This window comes from Tamandua tetradactyla, chromosome 1, assembly GCF_023851605.1.
Source record: "Tamandua tetradactyla isolate mTamTet1 chromosome 1, mTamTet1.pri, whole genome shotgun sequence".
In the NCBI taxonomy this organism is placed as follows: Eukaryota; Metazoa; Chordata; class Mammalia; order Pilosa; family Myrmecophagidae; genus Tamandua; species Tamandua tetradactyla.
Genome location: NC_135327.1, coordinates 157,305,749 through 157,329,828, shown reverse-complemented (window position 1 = coordinate 157,329,828; position 24,080 = coordinate 157,305,749). Strand labels below are relative to the sequence as shown.

Sequence of the window (24,080 nt, the reverse complement as noted above, 5' to 3'; positions counted from 1 at the left end):
AAGCTAACCAGAAATAAAATCAAAAGGCAAATGAAAGACTGGAGAAAATATTCTCTCATATATCAATAAGAAAAAGACAAACATAACCAAAGAAAAGTAGGCAAACAACATGAAAAGGCCATCCACACACTCACAAAGAAATACAGATGCACAATTCATGTATAAAAACAACAAATATAAATGATAAATATACCCTTTCACTCAGCAATTTGAAACATTTTAAAAATGATAGTACATACTATTAGTGAAGACTGAATTTTTATACTTTAGTATCAGGAAAGTACATTAGTACGTCATTTCTAGAAGGCAATTTCAAAATCTTCTGAGATTTAGCTTTTAAAGGGATGTGCATTGAAGGGCTATTTATAGCACTGAAAAATAGAGGGCGACCTAAATATCCAAAAATGAGGACCTGATTAAATAAATTATGGTACAACCATGTGACACATTAAACATTAAAATGATTACGTAGAAAAATATCTAATGACATGGAAAGGCATTCACAATATGTTAAGAGAAGTAGATTCATAACACACTATGATCACCCCTACCTTTATTAAAGTATATGTTTCCATGGTTAAAATGGCTGAAAGGATAAACTTGAAATTTAGCAGTGATATTTTGATTATGGAAATACTTAGAAGAAAAACAAGAATAAAAAAAGGATAAAAAGTTGCACATACACCATGATAACGTTTAAAACATGCATACAAAGTAATGGAAGGTCAGTGATAACATTCTCCATATGATAAAGGGCACATATGAAAAACACATAGCCAGCATTGTATTCAATGGTGAGAGACTGAAAGCTTTCCCTGTAACTCTCCAGAACAAGACAAGGGTGGCCTCTGTCTCCACTATTATTCAACATTGTAAGCAGAAGTTCTGGCTAGAGAATAAGGCAGGAAAAAGAAATAAAAGGCATCCAAATTGGAAAGAAAGAAGTAAAACTTTCATTATTTGCAGATGACAAGACACTATACTTGGAAAATCCTGAGAAATCTACAGCAAAGTTACTTGAGTGAATAAACAAATTCAGCAAGGTGAAAGGTTATAAAATTAATGTGCAAAAAGCAGTAATGTTTCCATATACAAGCAATGACCTAACTGAGGAGTCAATTAAGAAAAAATTTCCATTCAAGATAGGAACTAAAAGAATCAAGTATCTAGGAATGAAATTAACTAGCGATGTAAAGGACATGTACAAAGAAAATTACATAACATTGCTAAAAAAAAATCAAAGAGCTAAATAGTGGAAAGACATTCTCTGCTCATGGATAGGAAGGTTAAATGTAGATAAGATGTCAATTCTACCCAAATTGATCCATAGATTCAATGCAGTACCAATAAAAAAATTCCAACAACCTACTTTAAAGACTTGGAAAAGCTAGTTACCAAATTCATCTGGAAGGGAAGAAGACCCCCAAATAGCTAAAGCATCCTGAAAAAGAAAAATGAAGTGGAAGGATTAACACTTCCTGATTTTAAAACTATTGTAAAGCCACAGTGGCCAAAACAGCATGGTACTGGCACAAAGATAGACGTATTGACCAATGGAATCAAATCGAGAACACAGAAATAGTCCACCAAATCTATATTCAACTGATCTTCAACAAGGCCCCTGAATGCACTGAACAGAGATAAAACAGTTTTTTCAATAAATGGACATGGGAGAACTGGATAGTACCCAAAAGAATGACAGGAGCCTTACCTTACACCCTATACAAAAATCAACTCAAACTGGATCAAACACCTAAATATAAGAACCAGTACCATAAAGCTCTGAAGAAAATGTAAGGAAGCATCTTCAAGACCTAATAATAGGAGGTAGCTTCCTGAACTTTACACCCACAGCACAAGCAACAAAACAAAAAGTAGACAAGTGGGGACTCATCAAAATCAAATGCTTTTGTGCCTCAAAAACTTTGTTGAAAAGGTGAAGAGGCAGCCAACTCAATGGGAGAAAATATTTGGAAATCACACACCAGATAAAGGTTTGATATCCTGTATACACAAAGAAATCATACAACTCCACAAAAGAAAAAACGACCCAATTATAAAATGGGCTAAAGATATGAATAGGCATTTTTCTGAAGAGCAAATACAGATGGCTCAAAGGCACATGAAGAGATGTTCATTTTCATTAACCATAAGGAAATGCACATCAAGACTGCAATGAGATACCACCTCACACCTATAAGAATAGCTGCTATTACACAAACAGGAAACTACAAATGTTGGAGAGAATGTGAAGAAATTGGGACATTTATGCAGTACTGGTGGGAATGTATAATGCTATAGCCACTGTGGAAGACAGTTGGCGATTCCTTAGGAAAGTAAATATCAAACTGCCCAATGACCCAGCAATACCACTACTCAGTACATATCCAGGAGCTGAAAGCAGTGACACAAACAGACTTGTGCACACTGATGTTCATAGCAGCATTATTCACAATCTCCAAAAGATGGAAACAATTCAAGTGCCCATCAACAGACGAGTGGATTAACAAAATGTGGTATACAGATGGAATATTAAGCAGCAATAAGACAAAATGACATCCTGAATCACATGACAAGATGGATGAACCTTGAGGACATAATGAATGAAATAAGCCAGAAACAAAAGGATAGATATTGTATGATTCTACTTTTATGATCAAGGTAAAGGTAAACTCAGAGGCTTATAATACAGGATATAGGGGACCTAGAGATACACAGAAGCTAGAGACAGGTAAATGTCTAACTAAGGAGGTTGAACTTAAATGTAAGGGAATAGACAGAACTGAAGGTGGTTCACTAGTGGATCTATAAGTAATATTATCATATTGAAGGTGAATATGATTGAAAGGGGTTGAATAGACCCATGTGTCCCACCAATTAACACTACAAATATAAATAACTTCTTACATGAACTACTGCAAAGGTATGAATCTTGTACAAAGAGTGTATAAATTCAGCATACGGGGGGAAACTGCTATTGCATGTTATGGGCAATGTTTAACAGGAAAACATCAACAGTACCACAGGAACCCCAGGGGTAGATAATGGAAGGAGGGACAAAACTTAAGGGAAGTTTGGATTTTCTATTTGGTGAAAGTGTGTTTCTTGGTTATCTTTCTCTTAGGAGCAATTAATTATCTAAAATTGAATGTTCATGGACTGTTGACTTTGGACATTATACAATGATGCCCAATGAATGGAGGTGGCTGAAGGAAGCACTGACTGAGAAGTAGATTGACGAATCCTGATACACGTTTGATACATATGATCAAATATTGTGCTACTACAAAAAAAATATGAAGCTCAGAGGCATGCAACGATGTGAATGAACCTGTGGGACATTTGGTGAGGCAAAATAAGCCTGAAACAAAAGAATAAATATTGAATAGTCTCATTTAGATAATATTTATAAGAAAACAGGGGCCTAGATAGATTATAAGCTCTAATAGCAGTTACATTTAGTCTGGAGTGGTCATTGTTATTTCTGGATTTTGAGAGGCTGCTTCCTATATGTATAACCTGGTATTTAGAGATAAAAATGAAGGTGATCAGGTCGAGATTAAGGTAATTCAGAATACAGGGGTAAAGAAGACATTGTATTTTAGAACTTCACCTACTCTTTGAAACCAAAGGAAGAAAAAGTTTACTTTGTCCAGAACCTAAATTTTCTGTAGCACACAATCTAACTCAGTCTGTCTGGATAGATCATTTAAACAATCCATACACAGGCAGCCCAAAATAAGAATGAGGGCCTTTAATCCTGTATAGCTTAATGTAATACCTGGATAAATCTCAGGGTATATTAAGTAAATAATCCAAAAGTATTGGCAAAGTTCCTTGAGTGATGGGAGAAAAAATTTGGAACTATTTTACTTTACCACTGGGGAAACCCCTGATACTGTGTCAAACATTAGGGATACCCAAATCATTAGGTCAAGCCCTCGATCTTGAGGATTGCTCTTGTGAAACTTATGTAGGTAGCAGAGAAATTTAGCGTACCTATAGGTATGTCTAAGAATTACTTCCAGAGGACATCTTTTGTTGTTCGATGTGGCCTCTCTCTTTAAACCCAACTCCGCAAGTGAAATCACTGCCCTCTCCACTACGTGGGACATTATATCCAGGGGTGACAGTGTCGCTAGCAGTGTGGGAGATGACTTCTGGGGATGAGCCTGGCCCTGGCACTGTGGGATCAACAATGCCACCCTGACCAAAAGGGGGAAAAGAAGTGTAACAAATAAAGTATCAGTGGCTGAGAGTTCAAAATTGAGTTCAGAGGCTACTATGGAGGTCACTCTTATGCAAGTTTCAGTTAGACATTGCTACCTGTCGTAGCTTGTCAAACCCCAAACAAACTATTCCTGTCAATTCTAAAGAACTTCTAGGTCTTTATATAAGCTTCTACAAATGTTCCATGCACTAGAGTAACTTTGCAGAAACCTACAACCTCCAGATGGGTCCCTAGACCAGATAAGTCCTGAAATGCAGAGGGGTCAACCTCTCCAGAACATCAGCTAGTTCTATCCCCTTAACCCATATCATCAACAGTCCCTTCTAACATAAAAAAGCTAGAATGGCCATAGTCCAAATACCAGTTAAAGTGAGAGAAAGATCAAAGTTGTTGGTGGAATTATACAGAGAAGGTCGGGTTTAACAAATGAGTATGACTACTGAATCATTATATTGCTACTTCTTTTAGTCTCCAGTATCTTAGTGCAGCTAGAAGTGAAAACCTAAAATTGTGGGATTGTAACCCATACCAAACTCTGAAATCCATTCTATAACTAATTGTTGCTATGTGCTTTGAAATTTTTTGCTTTTTGGTATATATGTTATTTTCAACTAAAAAGAAAAAAGAGGCTGATTGTGATGATAAATGCACAGCTATATGACAATATTGTGAACCATTTATTGTACACTTTGGATTATTACTTGTATGTGAATATATAACATATATCAATAAAAAAAATTAAAATTTTTTTTAAAAAGGAGCCTACAAAGGTACACCAAACTCAGGAAGAAGTTGCTATCAGGGTACAAAAATGTCCCTGTTTTCCATTTTTTGTCTTTTTTCAGAATGTACCATTTACTCTAGACTTCCTTATCTCTCTAGTAAATGCCAGATTTTATTGAAAAAAAAATGGAAGAAAGTATACACCCAAAACTTACCACAGGGCATAAGAGTACTGGCTTATACACTGGCAGGGTATACATGAGTGTCAAATTTTTGTTCATCTTGACACACTAGAGTCAGATGTTAACCTATGGTTTTATGCTAATTGCTGAAGGAAGAATTTTTCCATTTTCAGCCAAGAAAATAAAACCTATTCATGCTTAATACAAAGGTATATTTAAAAATATTTCCTTTATTTTGCAACTATGGCTTATAGATTTTGCAAAAAATACACACACACACACACACACACACTAGGAATAGAATATCAAAAATCGTATAATACCAGGCTGCCTTTGAATCAAGATTTTAGGTACGGTGCCTAATTCTAAATATCCGAATTTTGGTATTTTTCTTTTTTTATTTACTGATGCATTAACTATTACTAGCATCATCTTCAATAGAAATTTAAATGATATTCTTCATGTTTTACAAGAATAAGTTCTTAGATTTGCTGAGATAGCAGCACTACTAGGTTTAGTCCAGAGAATATAATAATGAAAGTTGTGTTAAAATGTTAATTTTAATTTCTGAAATAGTGCTTAGCACTTAGCCATAATTTTAAACCATTAGTAAAAATAAGTATTTGCCCAATCACATAAACATTCTATTTACAGATAATAATAATAGCTAGCATTGATGGAGCACTTGCTATGTGTCAATTTAATCTATGCGCTTAACTCATTTAATTCTCACAACAACTCTATGAAATAGGTGCTATAGTGAAACCCCACTCTACAATAAGAAAACTGACAAAGAGAGTTTAAATAACTTGTCCAAAGTCATGTCTAGTAAGTGGCAAAAATGGAATATGAACCAAGCAGTCTGACTACAACACCCCCTTCTTTCGTAAACCAAAATGAAAGTGTTATAACATAATCTAGTTCTCTCTCAGTTGATCATCAATTCAAGCATCATGATCAGTTTAATGTCAATCTTGCTAATCAAGTTAATAAGTTTGTATCACTGTAATTTAAGATCAATACCAAATTTCCAGGTCACGTGTCATGAAAGTATCACAGAGATTGTATATTTTACTATAGTACCATTAGTTGTACAATTAAGAAAACTGAGATCCAGACAAGTTCTTTGATTTGCTCAAGATTATAAAATAGGTTTTTGGTATAGGGCATTCCTGATGGTTATAGTGCATGAGCATACCCCAGAAGACTTAAAATATGTGGTACCTTAGAAAAAAATACATACTTGAATACATCACACATATTTTACTTTGTTTCACTCCATCACATTCCTTAGTCATTACAGGATGATGGTTAAGTCCAAGAAGGAAAGATCTGCTGTGTTCCTACCATGGAATGAGAGGACCGAGCACCTTCATAACCAGTCTAAGTTGTAAGAGCATGGTCACAGGCAATTCCTAATATACAAATCAGTTTTGTTCCAAAATTTCACATATAAGAACAGGGGATATATTTTCCCTTAGATACAATGTTCTACTAAACACAGTGCTGGATTCCTAATTTAGTCTTCAAATGCCCGCATAGCACAAAAGTCTTAAAACACCAATTGGTTCTATTACCTTTAAAAACCTGACCAATCTGCATAACAATGTTTCTACCAGAAAAAAAATGTAACATCTCCCCATGCTGCAGGCTTGGAAGAGAAACCAGGGAGTCCCCTCTTAGCTATATTCTTGCCCCTTTCCACGCCACCTGTATCTGCCCCTTTCCAGTAAAATCTCAGCAGAGGTGTGATGGAAGGAAGAATCAGAAAGTTAACAGTTAAAATGTTGAGGCCTTCTGCTATTATAAATCCTTAGGGACATTTTAGTTTCAGTGGAATTTCCATCACCTTATTCTTTCAGAAGCTCTAATGCCCTGGTTGGTCTGCCTACTTCTCTTTTCACAGCAACTATTCCCTCTAATTGGACTTTCTCTTACTTCATGATCCCCTAAGGCCTTGGTACTCAAAGTATGGTCTTAGAGCAAACAGCATCATAACCTGAGAACTTTTAGAATCATGGAATCTCAAGATTCACCTGAAACCTCTGGAATCAGAATATACTGTTTTTAACAAGATCTCTGGATGACTGGTATGAATGAAGCACTACGCTTTGTCATTAAAACCATTAATATTCACCTTGCCACATTTAAAATTATATCATTATTGTCAATGCAGAAATAAAAACAAAAAAGTTATTTTTGTATACCTGCTCCCACTCCTTCCTGTTTAGATTTTAGTACAAATCAAATACACTAAGTGTGTCTTAGTTTCCCAGCTGCTAAAATAAATACCATAGAATTGGTTGGCTTAAACAATGGGAATTTATTGGCTCACGGTTTTAAAGCTAGGAGAAGTCCACAATCAAGGAATCAGCAAGATAATGCTTTCTCCCTGTAGAATGTGGCATTCTGGGGCTGGCTACCAGTGATCCTTGGTCCTTGGTTTTTCTGTCAGACGACAATGCCCATGATGATGTCTTCTTTCTCCTCCTAGTTCCATTGACTTCTGGCTTCTTCCTGGGACACTTTCCCTTTATGCCTGAATTTCATTCTGCTTATAAAGGACTCCAGTTATACAGATTAAAGCCCAGCCTGATTCAGTTGGGCCGCACTGTAACTGAAGGAACATCTCCAACAGATCATATTTACAACAGGCCCACACCCACCAGGATGCGGACCAAGACATGCCCAAATCGGGACACATATTTCAGTCCACCACAAAGCGATACTGCTGGAGTTGGTCTACCAGTGATTCTCAACCCTGGCTGTTAAGATCACCTGCAAAATTTATCCAAAATCACAAGTATCATTTCACATCAATTAAATCACATTATCTGGTGTGAAGTCAATAGTTATTCTAAAGACAGAAGTAAAAATCCCTTATATTTCAGAGAAAAAAATATATAAACCCAGTGAACCAAGTCTTCTTATCACAGAAGTGGTGGGAAGATGTAGAATGAAGTGAGTAACACAAGTAAGTATAGCATGTGTGTTACAGACAGGAGTGGGAGGACAGAGGGTAGAAATATTCAGGACGTAAGACAAGCAGGGGAAGTACAACATGTGTGTGAAGGTTTGGGTTGAAAAAGCAGCTAAATAGTGAGGGAGCTACAGGAATAGGAGAGAAAAATGAGAAAGAAATCTTAGATGATAGGCAACTAGGAGATTTTCTGGAGATAGCTGTCCTTAGGTAAACAATCACATGGAAGGGACATACATCAAGACAAAGTACCTAAGGCAGGGACCATTTGTGCACCAAATTCCCTTCTTTAGCAGCAGGTTTGCGTCTAACCTAATGTCTTTGTCAAACATAAGGAACAAATCCTCTTTTGCAATTTAGACTGTGGAACTTAGGAACTCTGGCAAAAAAATAAAATAAAATGAGTTCCAGGACTTTTCTTTTATGTCCTTAAACTTCCTAGAGTTTAATGAATAAAGGTAGTTGACCAAAGTTTTTGTACTGACATGGATCTCAGTTTGATGGTAGAAGCATGCCCAGAGCTGCCTAGGAATCAAGAATATTTTTGAATGAATGCTTGTAAATTTCTTATCATAATAAATGTATTGTCATCATCATATTCTTTCAGTAACCTGCTTACAGAACTCCCTCCCCTTGGCTTCCCTCAGACTATCCTTAACTGACTCTCACACTCAGTTTTTCAACAGCTAGTTTCTCTTCTATGCTGGGAATCTTAAATATTACAGACAATGTTATATCTGGCTGCTGAGTTAGATGAAGAAAAAACAAATGCAAAAAAAAAAAAAACAGTGAGAAGCCATAGCTAATATGATTTAAAATTACATCAGTGTTGCAAAGAGGCAAAGCCCCTCATGGTGGCATTCCCTTTTTTCTTACCCTTTCAAGGTCAAGAACAAATTTTATAGTACTTTTTCCTCAGTGCTAAAATGAACAAAATAGTCTTTATAACACAATTATCCTGATTTAGATAGACTAAGAAAGTACAGGACATTTTGAAAGCATGTTCACCTATTACCAAGACTAGTGTTATAGAAATTTCAAGATTCCTTGCGCAGTACATATTATTTAAAAATTACTAAAATGACATACACAGAAAGAGTACTGTAAATAATAAGGCATTAATATAAGGTGTTTAAAAGGTAGAGGTCTTATTAGAATGGCTAAATGTTCTCCCCTGCTTTTCTTTCTGTAAGGGACAAAAGAATAGAGTCAAGAGATCAGGGACTCTGAAAACCTGTATTCATCTTAATGATTACTATGGCTATCTAAATTCTTTGAGACTTACAGCTTTCAATATTTTCACTACTTAAAATTTCACTGCCTCAATGAGACCTTTTCCTCTGTGACAAGGAATGAGAAGACTGTAGTCACATAACACGTGCCACTCCCTTTATAAAATTTCCTCTCCATGGCTTCTTGTCATACACAGTTCAGCTGCTTTTTCCACTGAGCTCCTTTCTTCACCAATATTCTGTTGGTTATCAGTAGAAGTTGAGCTGTTGGAAATAAACTTTGTCTTTCAAATGTGATGCCGATTTCAAACCTAAAGCTAGGGCTCAGGTTAAGTTCGAGAGTGCCTCTCTCCTCATACTGCCCAAGGATAATTCATACATCATGAAAGGCTTTTAATATCCCTTTTGCTAGGATAATTTTGACCTTGAGAAGTTTAAAATTAAGCCAGTCCTTCTCTACACCTACTCCATTCTTATAACCCTTAATTTTCTTAATCGATTAGACCCTCGGTACTGTTGGCTTTTTGGGTGGATTTCACATAGTTCGTTCTCCAGGTTTAAATCAGTGAGTACATCCTGTTGGGATTCTCTGTCCTGCTACCTGTTGTGAGCTTCCTTCAGATCTGCCTCTGATGTGACCCTGACAGAAACTTCGATCTTCAAGCTTCTATTGCCTGTGTCTCCCGAAACGTTGCAAAGAAGCTACCTGAATACAATCATTACAAACACAGTTATATAGCAATTATAATCTGGTATGTTGGAAGACTCACAGGCTTAGGAGCTAAAAACACATAGCTTATCACTGAAATTTACCTTATGCCATGACTTTGCAAAGGGTCCTTATCTAAAAATTAGAGTAGATAATAATTTCCACTCAGTGGAGCTACTAGAAAAATCAAATAAAATAATCTTGAGAGGGCTTAATGCTGACCCTGGAAGAGTTTAGGTTCTCAACAAATATTAAACTTTCCTGTATCATGTTTATTTTTTTAACTGTGTACACTAGATCAAAAAATGAATCCCATAAATATTTTCAAGTATCTTACAAAGTTCATGCTTAAGGTGAGTGCTTTTGCTCACATGAAACTTCTATGCCCATGGGATCTGAAGGAATAAATTATTTCACAAGCCAAGCAGGATATAAAATTGACCTAATAATTAGCCCTCTCTTCCAGCTTCTACTCAGTAGTGCTTATGTTAATAAATGTAGCAGTGTGTAATGGAAAACATTAATAGCGAAAATTTTGAGTCTCACCTCAATCTTAGTCTCTATATGAGAATTGTTTGAAATATCATATACTTCAATTCAACCATTATTTAAGAATGTTACATTCTTATATGAGATGGCCAGAGTGAACTGTACTTCTATACACTTATTCAAATGTATAAAATATAGTCATTAAAGCAACCAACAAAACATTTAAAAATTAAATTAAATAGAGCTAGAAGCCATGGATAAAATGTTTACCAAAGCTCTGGCCCTGTCACTGAGAAAAGTCATTTCAACAAGAGCTTAAAAGATAGTTCTTACTTACCCAATTCCTACTTACTACAAAACAGTCCTCACCCCAAACTGTTGCAAGTTCCTGTAGGGATCTCTGTATATAAAGAGATTGGACCCTTGTTGTTTCAAAGGCCTGGAGAATTTCTAATGGAGATTATCAAAAGCATTATAAAATGTTCTGGACCTAACTGGAGTCAATATCCTCAAGACAAAACTTAAAATATATTTTTGTTGCTATGTATGAAGTTCTTTTTTTTAATGTAATTTTATTGAGATATCTTCCCCACCATACAGTCCAGCCAAAGTACGCAATCAGTGGTTCACACTACCATCAAATAGTTCTGCATTCATTACTATGATCATTTTTAAACATTTGAATTACTCCAGAAAAAGAAATTAGTAGATAAAAGGAAAATCCAAGCATCTCACACCCCTTGCCCCACCCTTTTATTGACCACTAGTATTGGACTCTACCCAATTTTAAGAGTTATAATAGAGGTAGGTTAACTATGACAGTGTGATATTGTCAGAAACATATCAGCAGATGAGAACAAAATATTCAGAAGTAGATCCACACAAACACAGTCAACTGACTTTTATTTTTGCTGCATAGTTTCACAATTATTATAAAAGACCAGTGCTACTGGGCTACAGTTCAACACTTCAGGTATTTCCTTCTGGCTATTCTGAAACACTAGACATCAAAAAGAAGTATCTATATAATGTGTCAGTAGTCACAGTCATTTCTTACATCCTAATTTCTGTTACACCTCCCTCTCATTTAATCTTCCTCTCAATCTTCAGGGAAAAATAAGCCTACTAAGAAAGACTTTTGATAGAGACTTAGAGCCTAGAGCACTCCCTAGGATTCTCAGGCATTCCATTGGTTGGGGCTTGGCATACTGTGGTAGTTTGCAATATCTGGCTAAAGCTTATATAAAAAATAGTAACCTCCAGAATGATCTCTCAATTCTATTTGAAGTCTCTTGGCCCACTGCAAATTTATTTCCAGGGTATATGGTGGCATTATTCATGACTTACAATGGGCAGAGGCGGTCTAAGAGTACTTCAGCTGATAATCAAAGGGATAAACTGTGGTGTATACATAGTGGAATACTGAGTAGCTGCAGGAAGGAAGGAAATCATGTGGCATACAACTAGGTGAATGAACCTTGGGGACATTATGCTGAGTGAAATAGGCCAGAAACACAAAGACAATTAATGCATGGTTTCACTGGTGTGAACTAACTATAATGAGCAAATTCTGAGAATTTGAGTGCATGGGTTGTCACTGAACAGAGAGTGAGTAGAGATTAGAAGGTCAATGATTAAGGAGTTCAGAATGGTCAAGTAGAGCTCATTGTAAGGGTTCCTGGATTGTGGGCTCTTGCAGCAGTCACATCTGTTCCTGAGTTTTAACTGCTATTTCTAAATTTCAAGATGCTGTATTCTTGGTATGTGGCCTGGTGGCTCCCTGGAATATTGGGTATCTGTGTGATACAAGAGACTTAGCTCTGAAAATCAACATTGCTACACACAGCAACTCTTGAAGAGGCTGAAAGAGAGACCCAACTGGAGATGAGAATGAAATGGACCTGGTTAGGACTAGGGTGAATCAGAATGCTGGGTAAACATGATATTGTCTATATTTTAAAACTTCAACTTCTGTCTCAGACCAAAGGAGGAAATGTTTATTTGTTCCAAAATTTAAACTTCCTGTAGCACACTGCCTAATTTAACTTTTCTGGTCAGTTTATTTAAGCAACCCAGAATAGGGAATGAGAACTTATTATTTTTTACAGGTTAATATAATACCAGACATATTTCAGAGTAGTGTGAGTCAAAAATAAAAAAATATTTGCAAAATCCCCTTGAGGAACTGGGGGAAAATGAGGAACTATTAAACTCCCTGACATGGTCTTATACGAGATAGAGCCAGAGCAGGTCCTGAAGGCACAAGTAAGTTACATGAAGAAGTGGCCCAAATGCCCAAGGTCTCCACTCCTGCCACATTACCTTCTCTTTCCCTGACCAGAGCTATGGCCTCTTGGGGAGTTCCTTACAGTGAAGTGACTGAGGAAGAGAAAACTCGGGCCTGGTTTACAGATGGTTCAGCACGATATCCAGGTATCACCCGAAAGTGGACAGCTGCAGCACTACAACCCCTTTCTGGGGTGTTCTTGAAGGACAGTCATGAGGGGAAATCCTCCCAGTGGGCAGAACTTCGAGCAGTGCATCTGGTTGTTCATTTTGCTTGCAAGGAAAACTGGCCAGAGGTGTGTTTGTATACTGACTCATGGGCTGTTGCTAATGGTTTGGCTGGATGGTCAGGGGCTTGGAAAGACCATAATTGGAAAATTGGTGCCAAAGAGGTCTGGGGAAGAAGTGTGTGGATAGACCTTTCTGAGTGGGCTAAAAACATGAAGATATTTGTGTCCCATGTGGATGCACACCAGAGGGTGACTTCAACAGAGGAAGATTTTAATAATTAAGTGGATAAGATGACCCGTTCTGTGGATACCAGTCAGCCTCTTTCCCCAGCAATTCCTGTCATTGCCCAATGGGCTCATGAACAAAGTGGTCATGGTGGTAGGGATGGAGGTTATGCATGGGCTCAGCAACATGGACTTCCACTCACCAAGGCTGACTTGGCTACAGCCACGGTGAGTGCCCAATCTGCCAGCAGCAGAGACCCACACTCAGCCCCCGATATGGCACCATTCCCCGAGGTGACCAGTCAGCTACATGGTGGCAGGTTGATTACATTGGACCACTCCCTTCATGGAAGGGGCAGCGATTTGTTCTAACTGGAATTTACACATACTCTGGATATGGATTTGCTTTCCCTGCACACAGTGCTTCTGCCAAAATTACCATCTGTGGGCTTAGAGAATGCCTTATCCATCGTCATGGTATTCCACATAGCATTGCTTCTGATCAAGGAACACACTTCACAGCAAATGAAGTGTGGGAATGCGGACATGCTCATGGAATTTTCTGGTCTTACCATATTCCCCATCATCCAGAAGCAGCTGGATTGATAGAATGGTGGAATGGCCTTTTGCAAACTCAATTACGGTGCCAACTATGTGGCAAATACATTAAAGACTGGGGTAATGTTCTCCAGGAAGCCGTATATGCTCTGAATTAGCATCCACTGTATGGTGTTTTTTCTCCCATAGCCAGGATCATGGGTCCAGGAACCAAGGGGTGGAAATGGGAGTGGTACCACTCACTATTACCCCTACTGATCTACTAGGAAAAATTTTGCTTTCTGTCCCTGTGACCCTGAGCTCTGCTGGTCTACAGGTTTTAGTTCCAAAATGGGGAGTGCTTCCTCCAGGAGAAACAACAGTGATACCACTGAACTGGAAGTTAAGAATGCCACCTAGTCACTTTGGGCTACTTATGCCTCTGGATCAACAAGCCAAGAAGGAGATTACATTATGTCTGGGGTGACTGACCCTGACTATCAGGAGGAAGTAGGACTGCAACTACATAATGGAGATAAAGAAGAGTTTTCTTGGAATATAAGCGATCTCCTAGGGCGTCTTTTAGTACTATCATGCCCTGTGATTAAAATCAATGGAAAACTGCAACAACACAATCTAGGCAGGACTATCAATGGCTCTGAAACTTCAGGAATGAAGGTTTGGGTCACCCCACCAGGCAAAGAACCACGGCCAGCTGAAGTGCTTGCTGAGGGTGAAGGGAACATGGAATGGGTAGTGGAAGAAGGTAGTGATAAATATGAACTTCGACCATGTAATCAGTTACAGAAACAAGTACTATAATGCTGTTTTGTTCATGTTATACTATTTAAGTTGTAAGATATCAAGTTTAAGAATGAATGTCGCCCAAGGATTTGGTCCTATTCTGGAGAGATTTAACGTGTTTCCAGTTATATGCAGGACCATTGAGTATTGTTAGGTAAAAGAAAAAATGTGTGTTTTATTGTTTTTATTTGGAAATTGGGTATGGTTTAAGGTGATATATATATATAGCTGCCAAGTTGACAAGGGGTGGACAGTCACGCTCAGGGACATGTGTCAACTTGGCCAAGTTGTGGTACCTGTTTGTCTGGTTGGGCAAGTGCTGGCCTGTCTGTTGCAATGAGGACATTTCATAGAATTAGATCAAGATCACATCAGCTGGATCCACAGCTGATTCCATTTGTAATCAGCCAAAGGGGAGTGTCTTCTGCAATGAATGATGCTTAATCTAATCATGGGTAGCCTTTTAAGGAGGATTCAGAAGAGACAGGCTCTATTCTGGTTTCGGCTGGTGAGCCTCTCCTGTGGAGTTCATCCAGACCCTCCATCGGAGTCGTCAGCTTCACAGCGTGCCCTACGGATTCTGGACTCTGCATTCCCGTGGTCATGTAAGAAACTTTTATAAATTTTATATTTGTGAGTGTTCCCTGTTGATTCTGTTTCTCTAGAGAACCCTAACTAATACACTCCCCCACCTGGGGAATTACCGATACCCTCTCAAACATTAGGTACTCCCAATTTAATAAGCCATACCCTTGATCTTGAGGCTTGCCCTTATGAAATTTATATCTGTAACAGCAAAACTAGGCTTGCTTGTGATTATGCCTAAGAGTCACCCTGACAAAGCCTCTTTTGTTGCTTAAAAACAAGCCATTTATATTTCAGAACCCATTTAAATTTTACATTGTCACCTGTGTCCCAGGATATCTAGGTTCTGAAGCAATTTTATATGTTTTTACCAGAGTTTTAGGAGGTTTCTTAGTGTCTGGAGTTGAAGTCATACTTTTATACCTTTATCCCTGTAAAGATTACTAGATTACCCTAATCCTCCTCTAATCATATAAATGAAGGTAATTATTATATCCATAATGAGTTTACAAACAAGATCCTTACCCCTAAATATAATATGATCCCATAGAACATAAATCTCCAGAAAAAACATCGCCGAAGAGCATTAATGAGTTTGGGAGTTTTCTTTGAAGCCAGCTCTCTGTCCCATTCTCTGCAAAAGAATAAAAAGTGGGACCGATAAATTGTCTGTGCAAATATTTGAATTGTTCTGTTCTCTTAACATACCTTGATTTACTCAAGTATATCCAAGGAAATTAACTCAGGTAGTTAAAGGATAAAACCTTGTGGAGACCCTTCAATGCCAACTGCTCAGTCACATATTTGGCAGAATTTGATGCTCTGCCATGTATCATTCTTCAGGGAATAGATTTCATGAAAAGGTTCACACTGGGTTAAAGAAAGATACCATCTTTTTAAGAGCAATGCAAAGGGTGGATCAAATATGACTCATAAATACACATTGCTGTATTTGGAGCAAGATGAAAAATAAACAAATAAGCCAAAAAATATTTTAATATTTTTCTCTGACGCTCAATCGCCATCTGTTTAGAATCATAGTAAATTTTACAACATTTGACTATCAAACTAAAACCTAGATAAAAAGTCAGGTGGCAGGTGGGCCACGGTGGCTCAGTAGGCAGAGTTCTTGCCTGCCATGTCAGAGACCCGAGTTCAATTTCCGGAGCCTGCCCATACAAAACAAGCAAACAAACAAAAATCAGGTGGATTTTTCTGAGATTCAACATTAGAAACCCCATAATTAAAGCCCTGTGTTTAAAATAGAGATATGAAATATCACCAAACTTTTTTCTCAGCTACTAAAGTCATTTATTAGAGTAAAAGTCTTTGAAAACAGAATAGGAATTAATTCTACATTTCATGGTAAGAATAAAAAATTGAATAGTCTGGTATGGTAGCCCCACGACAAACTCTAGGATCTGTGCTATAACTATTTGTTGGAGTGCTTTGAAAACGATTGCTTTTTTCTTTCTTTGCTTTGTATATATGTTATATTATAGAATAAAAAAGTTCAAAAAATTGAAGTCTGACAACTTTTGTTTCTTTTAAATTTTTAGACTCATCAGCTATATTAAAGTCAATGCCACTGCTTTTTGATAATAAAAGTCCCCTTGTTCTCTAAGAGGATAAAATTCTAAATGTTATCATCTAAATTTCTTAACTATGCGGAGATGAAAACTAGAGGCAAGAACTATTTGGTTGGATAAAAGCTTTGCAGTTCATCCATGGCTCTCCCTATTACTATCAACCTACCATGAGTAAGTGTGGTTCTAAATCACCCCAAAGAAAGAACATACAACTGAGATTCAAAGTCAAACTGTTTCAAGGGCATGGGTTTTTTCCTGAGGCTTGCAAATGAGGGCCCATCTATAATACCCAGTCACCTATCCCATCTCTCTACTTTCCTCCTGTCCTTCCTCACCCTCTACTATCACATGCAGGGGACTTGCCTTCTATCCGTTTCATTTAGGTGACTCACAATTGAGTAAGAAGTTACATGTGGAGGCAGATTCACTTCTCCTTCCAGGGAGGTAGGATAGATGGAAAAAAACAGGAAAGGGGGTGGTACATAAGCCAAAGATATAGAATTGCAAGGTAGAGAAAAAGCTTCAACCCCAAAGTCAAGTAGCAAGATGTCACTTGTTAATTAAGAGGTAACCTTAGTCAATGTTGTTTTAAGACCAGTTGGAGGTGAAAATCAAATTTCTGGGAGCTGAGATGTAGATAAAGGTAAAGAAGTAGAGAGATTATGAGAGCAAAGCAATGTTGGCTTGGAAAGAAAAATAAGGATCAAGTAGTGACTTGGGGGAAGGCAAAGTTGGAAGTTTTTTAAATGGGTAGGACAAGTTGTATGCTAGGGAAGGGAGTTGGCAGCACGAGTAAATGCTGTGGTTGGTTCCAGTAGCAGAATAACAGACCCAATGCACATTTTTAAAACCAAAAGCTCATAGAGGAAGAAGCTCTGCACTTACAAAGTTTGAAGTTAGTACTATAGCAACAGTCATGGATTTCATGAGAGAATTCACAATGGAGTGATGAAGAGGATCCAACCCCACAGCCACAAACTGAGTCAGGTGGGCCATTGGACCTCAGCCATGTAGTAATAACCTGGGCCTTTCATCACAAGGCAGTTATAAAATTTGAAGCCAAGATCACTTCCCAAGGATGTAGAGGTACAAATTACTATAAATGGGTACTACAAAGGTCCAGAATGTTTCAATAAATTCAAAATACTAATTTTATAACAAAATTATATGTAATTTTATAACATAAAATACATAATTTTATAACAAGTATTTATCGAGCACCTACTATATATATGGTCCTATTCTAGTCACTTGGAGATAAAACATCATCAAAACAGATGGAAAAAAACAAAATAAAAGAACAAAATAGCCCTGCCTTCATGGCACTTACACATAGAACGTACCCAATAATAGGAGTTGGCCACTGATATGGGAAATGTGATTCTGCTGCTCTAACTTAATCCTTCAAATAAAACCAAGAAAAAGGTTGAATATTCTACTTTGCTTTGAAAATGTCAAAAGATGAAATAAGCTTAATGAAGATGTGGTAAACAAATTGCAAGTATACTCAACTTTTTTCTCATCCTGCCCTTCCCCTCCAACCTCTCCATTTCATCTGGCACCAGAGTCCGTGCTACTGGCACAAGACAGAATCTAGTGCATACATAGACTTTGGAACATTTTTGAGCCAAAGCATGAGCATATTACCCAAGAATTTTAAAAATTTTTCTCACTTAGTTGAGGAGAAAAGACTCCTTTCTCTTTGGTCTGTAAGGATTTGCATAAATAATTCTGAGTACGAAGCACGTGGAGGAAGCTGGTCTGAGAGAATAAAAACAGCACAAGGCAAATGTGAACAGGTGGCATTTGAGTCTGTGGTCCCCCACAGTCCTAAAGCCAGTTTGGTACCTAGGCCTTCACCCACTTAGGGTACAAGAGCCAATAAATTCCCTTTCACTTAAGCTAGTTAATTGTACTTCTGTCACTGACAACCAAAAGCATTCTGACTAATAGTTGTTGCCAAAGAAGACCCTGAGAAATTCTTTACAATAGGGAACACTCCCTAAAGAGGCAGGCAATGCAGAACTGGGTGAGAGTCACAGCTCCTTCATCCATTATATCACATCCCTGAACCTCTGTCTGCTCTTCTGTAAGATGAAGATAACTGTGCTTCCTCCCAGAATGGCAGAAAGGAGACACAGACCCTGACAAGTAATGGGGACTCAAAAATATGAAGGTTTTCATTCCTTTGATACCCAATAGCTATTACTTTAAGATTTCCCAAGAAGTACATTTGCATTCAGATATTATTTAGTATCAAAAGCACACAATATACTTCATAAAGATGGTGTTTCAATCTTCACAATGTCCACCTAATGCTCTTTAATGATAGGCGAATTCTCAGAATTCAAATATGTATTTTCTGGGAAAAAAGTCACTTTTCTGGAAACTGGTTATTTTTCTTTCTCTTTCTAATTGTTTAATTCTTTAACTGGCCAAGACTTTAGTAAGAAAATAAATTCCAATTTTAAATATACCATTCTAAATATGAAGCCTTCTCATATGTTAATTTTCTGTTCTCTAAATAATTAATAACATTAATATTTCTCTTCAGTTAATTAATAATGGGCACAAACATACCTTTCCAATTCTTCAGATAGATTGTCAGCAGAATCAGCAGAAGGTATCTGGTATATGTCTGACAGTTCCAGGCGCTGTCTGTACCCTTTCCTCAAAATTGGTCTGGTCCAGCTAAAATAAAGAAAGGAAGGACAGAGATAAATATTCACTTGATTTGGCCTCCAATGTGGACTTGCAATCTTAAGCCACTTCAAATATACTAGGATGTGGGAAATGATGAATATATAAATATGAGAGTAAAAGAAGTAAACTTATATAAATACCAGGGATTTTTATCTTATAGGATGCAACTGAATAAAACACTGGCATTTCTAAACTGCAACTCTCATTTTGTCAGAAGGGATAAACAGTGATGATACAATTCTTTCCAGGTGGGGGATATCTGGTAAAATATCTATATTGAAATTAAACTTCAAAAAAGAACTGCCTAAAAATAACCAAATTCTTGGAGTTTCTAGCACATTGCTAAAATCTAATCTCTAGCACTTCAAATATAAAATGGCTTGTGAATGGTAATCAGTGTCTTTATATAATTTCATTAAGTGCATGGTACTCAGTGATGAGCTGCTGAATGAATTAGATATAGCTGAAGGGTTAATTAGTAGTTTGCATCAAATTGTTGACTTAATTGTCATGTCTGAATCAGTTACTTCAGAGTGGGGATCATAACTCTCCTAGTTTTTGTCTCCTCACCCCACGCAGCTACACGTCTGCCCTCTAGGCATTTATTATATGATGATGTATGACAGAAATTACTGATTCTGGTGAGGGAAATAACTAGGCAAGATACCCCCATTATGTCCAAATACAATGTTTTTAATGATTATGGATAAGGCAGAATAATCTTCAGAGAGAAGAAAATCTACAAAGAAGAGGAAGAAGGAGGAGGAGGAATTATGAAGCAAATAAGGAAGAAAATTACATACAAAGAGAAAATTCTAAATGAAGTCTGAGAGAATGAGCACATTCTCCGGTGAAATTTCATGTATTTATTGAAAAAGGGAATTCAGTCGTGAATTAGTGTCTCCTAAACCTGTGCTTTTTTCTTTGGCAACTTTCAGGTGAAAAACGAGAGTTCTAAACTTGGGTAATGTATCAAAATACACATTAAGCCACCAAAAATCAAAAGGTGAGGAAGGATATAATTCGTAATAGAAAAAATATTCTAGCAAAGCTATTCACAATAAGGAGAAGAAATCTATGTTTCAGGACAACTCGGTGCAGGTGGCCCTCATGTCCACTCTTACCACTCCCAGCTGGGGAGCCCAGGCCCTTGTTTACAGTTCCTTGGTCTTCAGTTCCTTCTGTAGGCCCCTGCCTTATGTACTTGATATGTCTACAATGTGTCCTTCATTAAAATTTTACTCAATTAAGATCCAATTCTAAGGTTAAGTAACTTCATCAAACATTTTTTGCTAACATAATAATGAAAGACTATGATTTGTCACTTATTTCCATTAGCACGCAATAATTTCCATTTTAGCAAGAGCCTTTGAACCTTAAGAAAAATATTATTAGTTTTCATCTTCATTGCCCAGTCTGATCAATTGTCCTGGAGAATAGTTATGAAAAGGTCGAGGCCAGTCAAATCACAGCAAGAAAATAAGTGCCATCATCATGCAGTGTCTGCAGTGGGCATTGCATGGGACAGTATTAGAACACCTGCCTGGCATTCACAATCCCAGCATCTGACATAAGGACTGGAAGGTTAAATTGGAAACATAACTGGAGGTTTGGCTGTGAAAACTCTGGAATGACAATTTAGGATATAAACTCCATTCTTACATGTAATCTTTATAAACTTAAACCCAAGAAATGACAACATGAAGAGAGTTTTTTCTATTAATAAAAACTTATGTATATACAGCACTTTCCAAAGAGCTTTCACATGGGGTGAGTGGTAGTTAGATTCAGGTGTCAACTTGGCTAGGTGAAGGTGCCTAGTTCTATTGCTGTGGACATGATCCAATGGCATGTGAACCTCATCTGCTGTTGATTACATCTGCAGTCAGCTAGGAGGCATGCCTGCTGCAATGAATAATGTTTGATTTAACTGGCTGGTGCTTAAATGAGAGAGCTCAATGTAGCACAGCCAAAGCAGCTCAGTATACTTCATCTCAGCCCTCATAGCTCGGCCCAGGCCTTTGGAGATGCAGAAAGGAATCACCCCGGGGAAAGTTGTTGGAACCTAGGGGCCTGGAAAGAAGGCCAGCAGAGATCACCCTGTGCCTTCCCATGTAAGAAAGAACCTCAGTTGAAAGTTAGCTGCCTTTCCTCTGAAGAACTATACATTAACTAAATGAATTCCCTTTTATTGAAAGCTAATTCATCTCTGGTGTGTTGCATTCCAGCAGCTAGCAAACTGGAACAGGGTGCAAGTGTAGTTCAGTGGTAGAATTCAACCCTGCCATGAGGGAGACCCAGGTTAGATTCCCAGCCCATGCACTTTCCAAACAAACAAGCAAACAAACAAAAAAACAAATCAACAAAAATTCAGTGAAATGATGCTGCAATATGGGGATACTCACTTGGAAAAAATAATGAAATGTGACCCCTGAAATACAACATACAAAAAATAAAGCTTTCACAAACATTAGCATATTCTGATTTTGAATTGAAAATCATGATATGTAGGTAAAACAAAAAGAGATCATTTGATTGCACAACTAAGTGATGATACTGTGAGACAGTAATTGTTTACTTTGGATGGAATACATGATATGTGAAATATATTAGTTAAGCTGTTGGAATGCAACATACCAGAAATGAATGTCTTTTAATAATTGAATTTAATAAGTTACAAGTTTAAAGTTTTAAGCTTATGAAAATGTCCAAACTAAGGCATCTAGGGAAAGACATCTTAATTCATGAAAGGCCAATGGGCATGGAACAGGTCTATCAGCTGGGAAGGCCCCTGGCAGGCATCTTCTGGCCCCTTGTTCTTGGGCTCCATTGCTTTCGGCCTCTGTTCCTGTAGGGGCTCCTCACTTTGCTTCTCCAGGACCGGCTTTCATCTCTTGACTTCCCTTGGAGAGAACCTTCTCTCCAGGTTGGCTTGCTTAATATCTCATAGGAATATACACAGCAACATCTGCGGCGCTCCAAGCATCTTCAAACATCTATGTCTTTGTTCTCTGAAACAACTGTTTCCCAAGCATCTACATCTGCTCTTTCTGTTGGCACTGAGCTCTCTCCAAAATGTTTCATCTTTTAAAGGACTCTAGTAAACTAATCAAGTCCCACTTGGAATGGGTGAGGTCACATCTCCATCTAATCAGAAGGTCACACCCACATCTCCCTAGAGATACTTTAATCAAAAGTTTCCACCCTACAATACTGATCAGGATTGAAAAAAAAACAACAGCTGCCCCACAAGATAGGGTCAGAATTAAACCATGGCTTTATGGGAGTACATAATACTTTCAAACCAGCACAGTGAAGATTTCTCAATAAAATCTGCAAAAATAAGGTGGGAGGGGAATCATTGTCCCAAATTAATGATGAAGAAATAGAGGCTTGGAGAAGTTAAACTTGTCTGATTTACTAAATGGCAAAAAATAGGTCTCTACTACATTCTTCTGGTTTTATTCCTTTCATTACCATGTGCAGCTTTTTTCTATTTAGAAAAATTAAATATGGTAGGTTGTGCTAGATAGACAGCTCAGAGGAGAACTTGGAGGCAGGGAGACCAAAAGCTAGCAGAATCTAGGCAGTGCTATGCTATTAAATGTTTAACAACCATTTCTCCAGAAAAACGAAAAATAAAAACCTGACCTGTGGCATTTGCCAATTTCTGTGGTGTAATACTCCCACTATGACCTGTTTGAAGCTCAACAATTTCAATCTACTCAATGTGAAGCCATTTGAAAGCAGAGTTGGGAAGAGAGATATGCAATTATATACCATAATACATTATATCCACTGTCCTGGTTTGAAGCTGTTAGGTACCCCAGAAAAGCCCACGTTCTTTTAATCCATTCTTGTGGGTGCACACACAGTGTGGGTAGGAACTTTTGATTGGGATGTTTCAATTGAGATTTGACCCACCCAATTGAACCTGGGTCTTAATCTTTTCTTGGAGTCCTTCATGAGGATAAAAGACAGAAAAGGCCCAGAGAACTCAGAAAGAAACACCCAGAGAGAACAGAGACAGAAAAACCCTGGAGATGCTGAGAAAGGACACTCTGAAGCTCAGAAAGGAGATCACGAACCAGGAGCTGAAAGCAATGAAACCTGGGAGTGAAGGATCAGCAGACACCAGCCATGTGCCTTCTCATGTGACAGGTGTCCCAGATGCCAGCAGCCTTTCTTCAGAGTTCAAGTATCATCCTATTGATGCCTTAATTTGGATGTTCTCATGGTCTAAGAACTGTAAATTATAAGTTAATAAATCCCCATTGTAACCCATTTCGAGTATATTGCATTGTGGCAACCTTAGCAAACCCAAACATCCATCATTCAGATAAAATAGGCATAAATAACCTCAAGAGCATAGATAACATCAAAATGCTACAAAATGAAAAAGTAATAAATTTGGGGTATTTAATACCTTTGTTTTAATATAATCTATTCAATTGTAAATTCCAATCATTTGATTTTTAATAATGGTTTTATTTAAAAGCAAGTCACAAATTTTCTGAAAATTTAATAATTGCCTGATTTGGAATGGGCAAACTACAGCAGATCACTGACTGATAG

The 24,080-nt window shown here is 37.5% G+C and overlaps 1 protein-coding gene across 2 annotated transcripts in view; it reads right to left on the bottom strand.

Moving 5' to 3' along the window:
* Positions 1-24,080, bottom strand: part of CFTR (CF transmembrane conductance regulator) — a 192,751-nt gene that overhangs the window by 144,538 nt on the left and 24,133 nt on the right. Inside the window, exons 2-4 of one of the 2 annotated variants that reach the window (XM_077116506.1) lie at positions 19,383-19,493; positions 15,739-15,847; positions 10,884-10,946 (exon numbers count right to left, since the gene is read on the bottom strand). In XM_077116506.1, coding sequence (XP_076972621.1) covers positions 10,884-10,946; positions 15,739-15,847; positions 19,383-19,493 — 283 coding nt within the window. The remainder of the gene's footprint in view (positions 1-10,883; positions 10,947-15,738; positions 15,848-19,382; positions 19,494-24,080) is intronic. The other variant, XM_077116591.1, reaches the window with a different exon arrangement.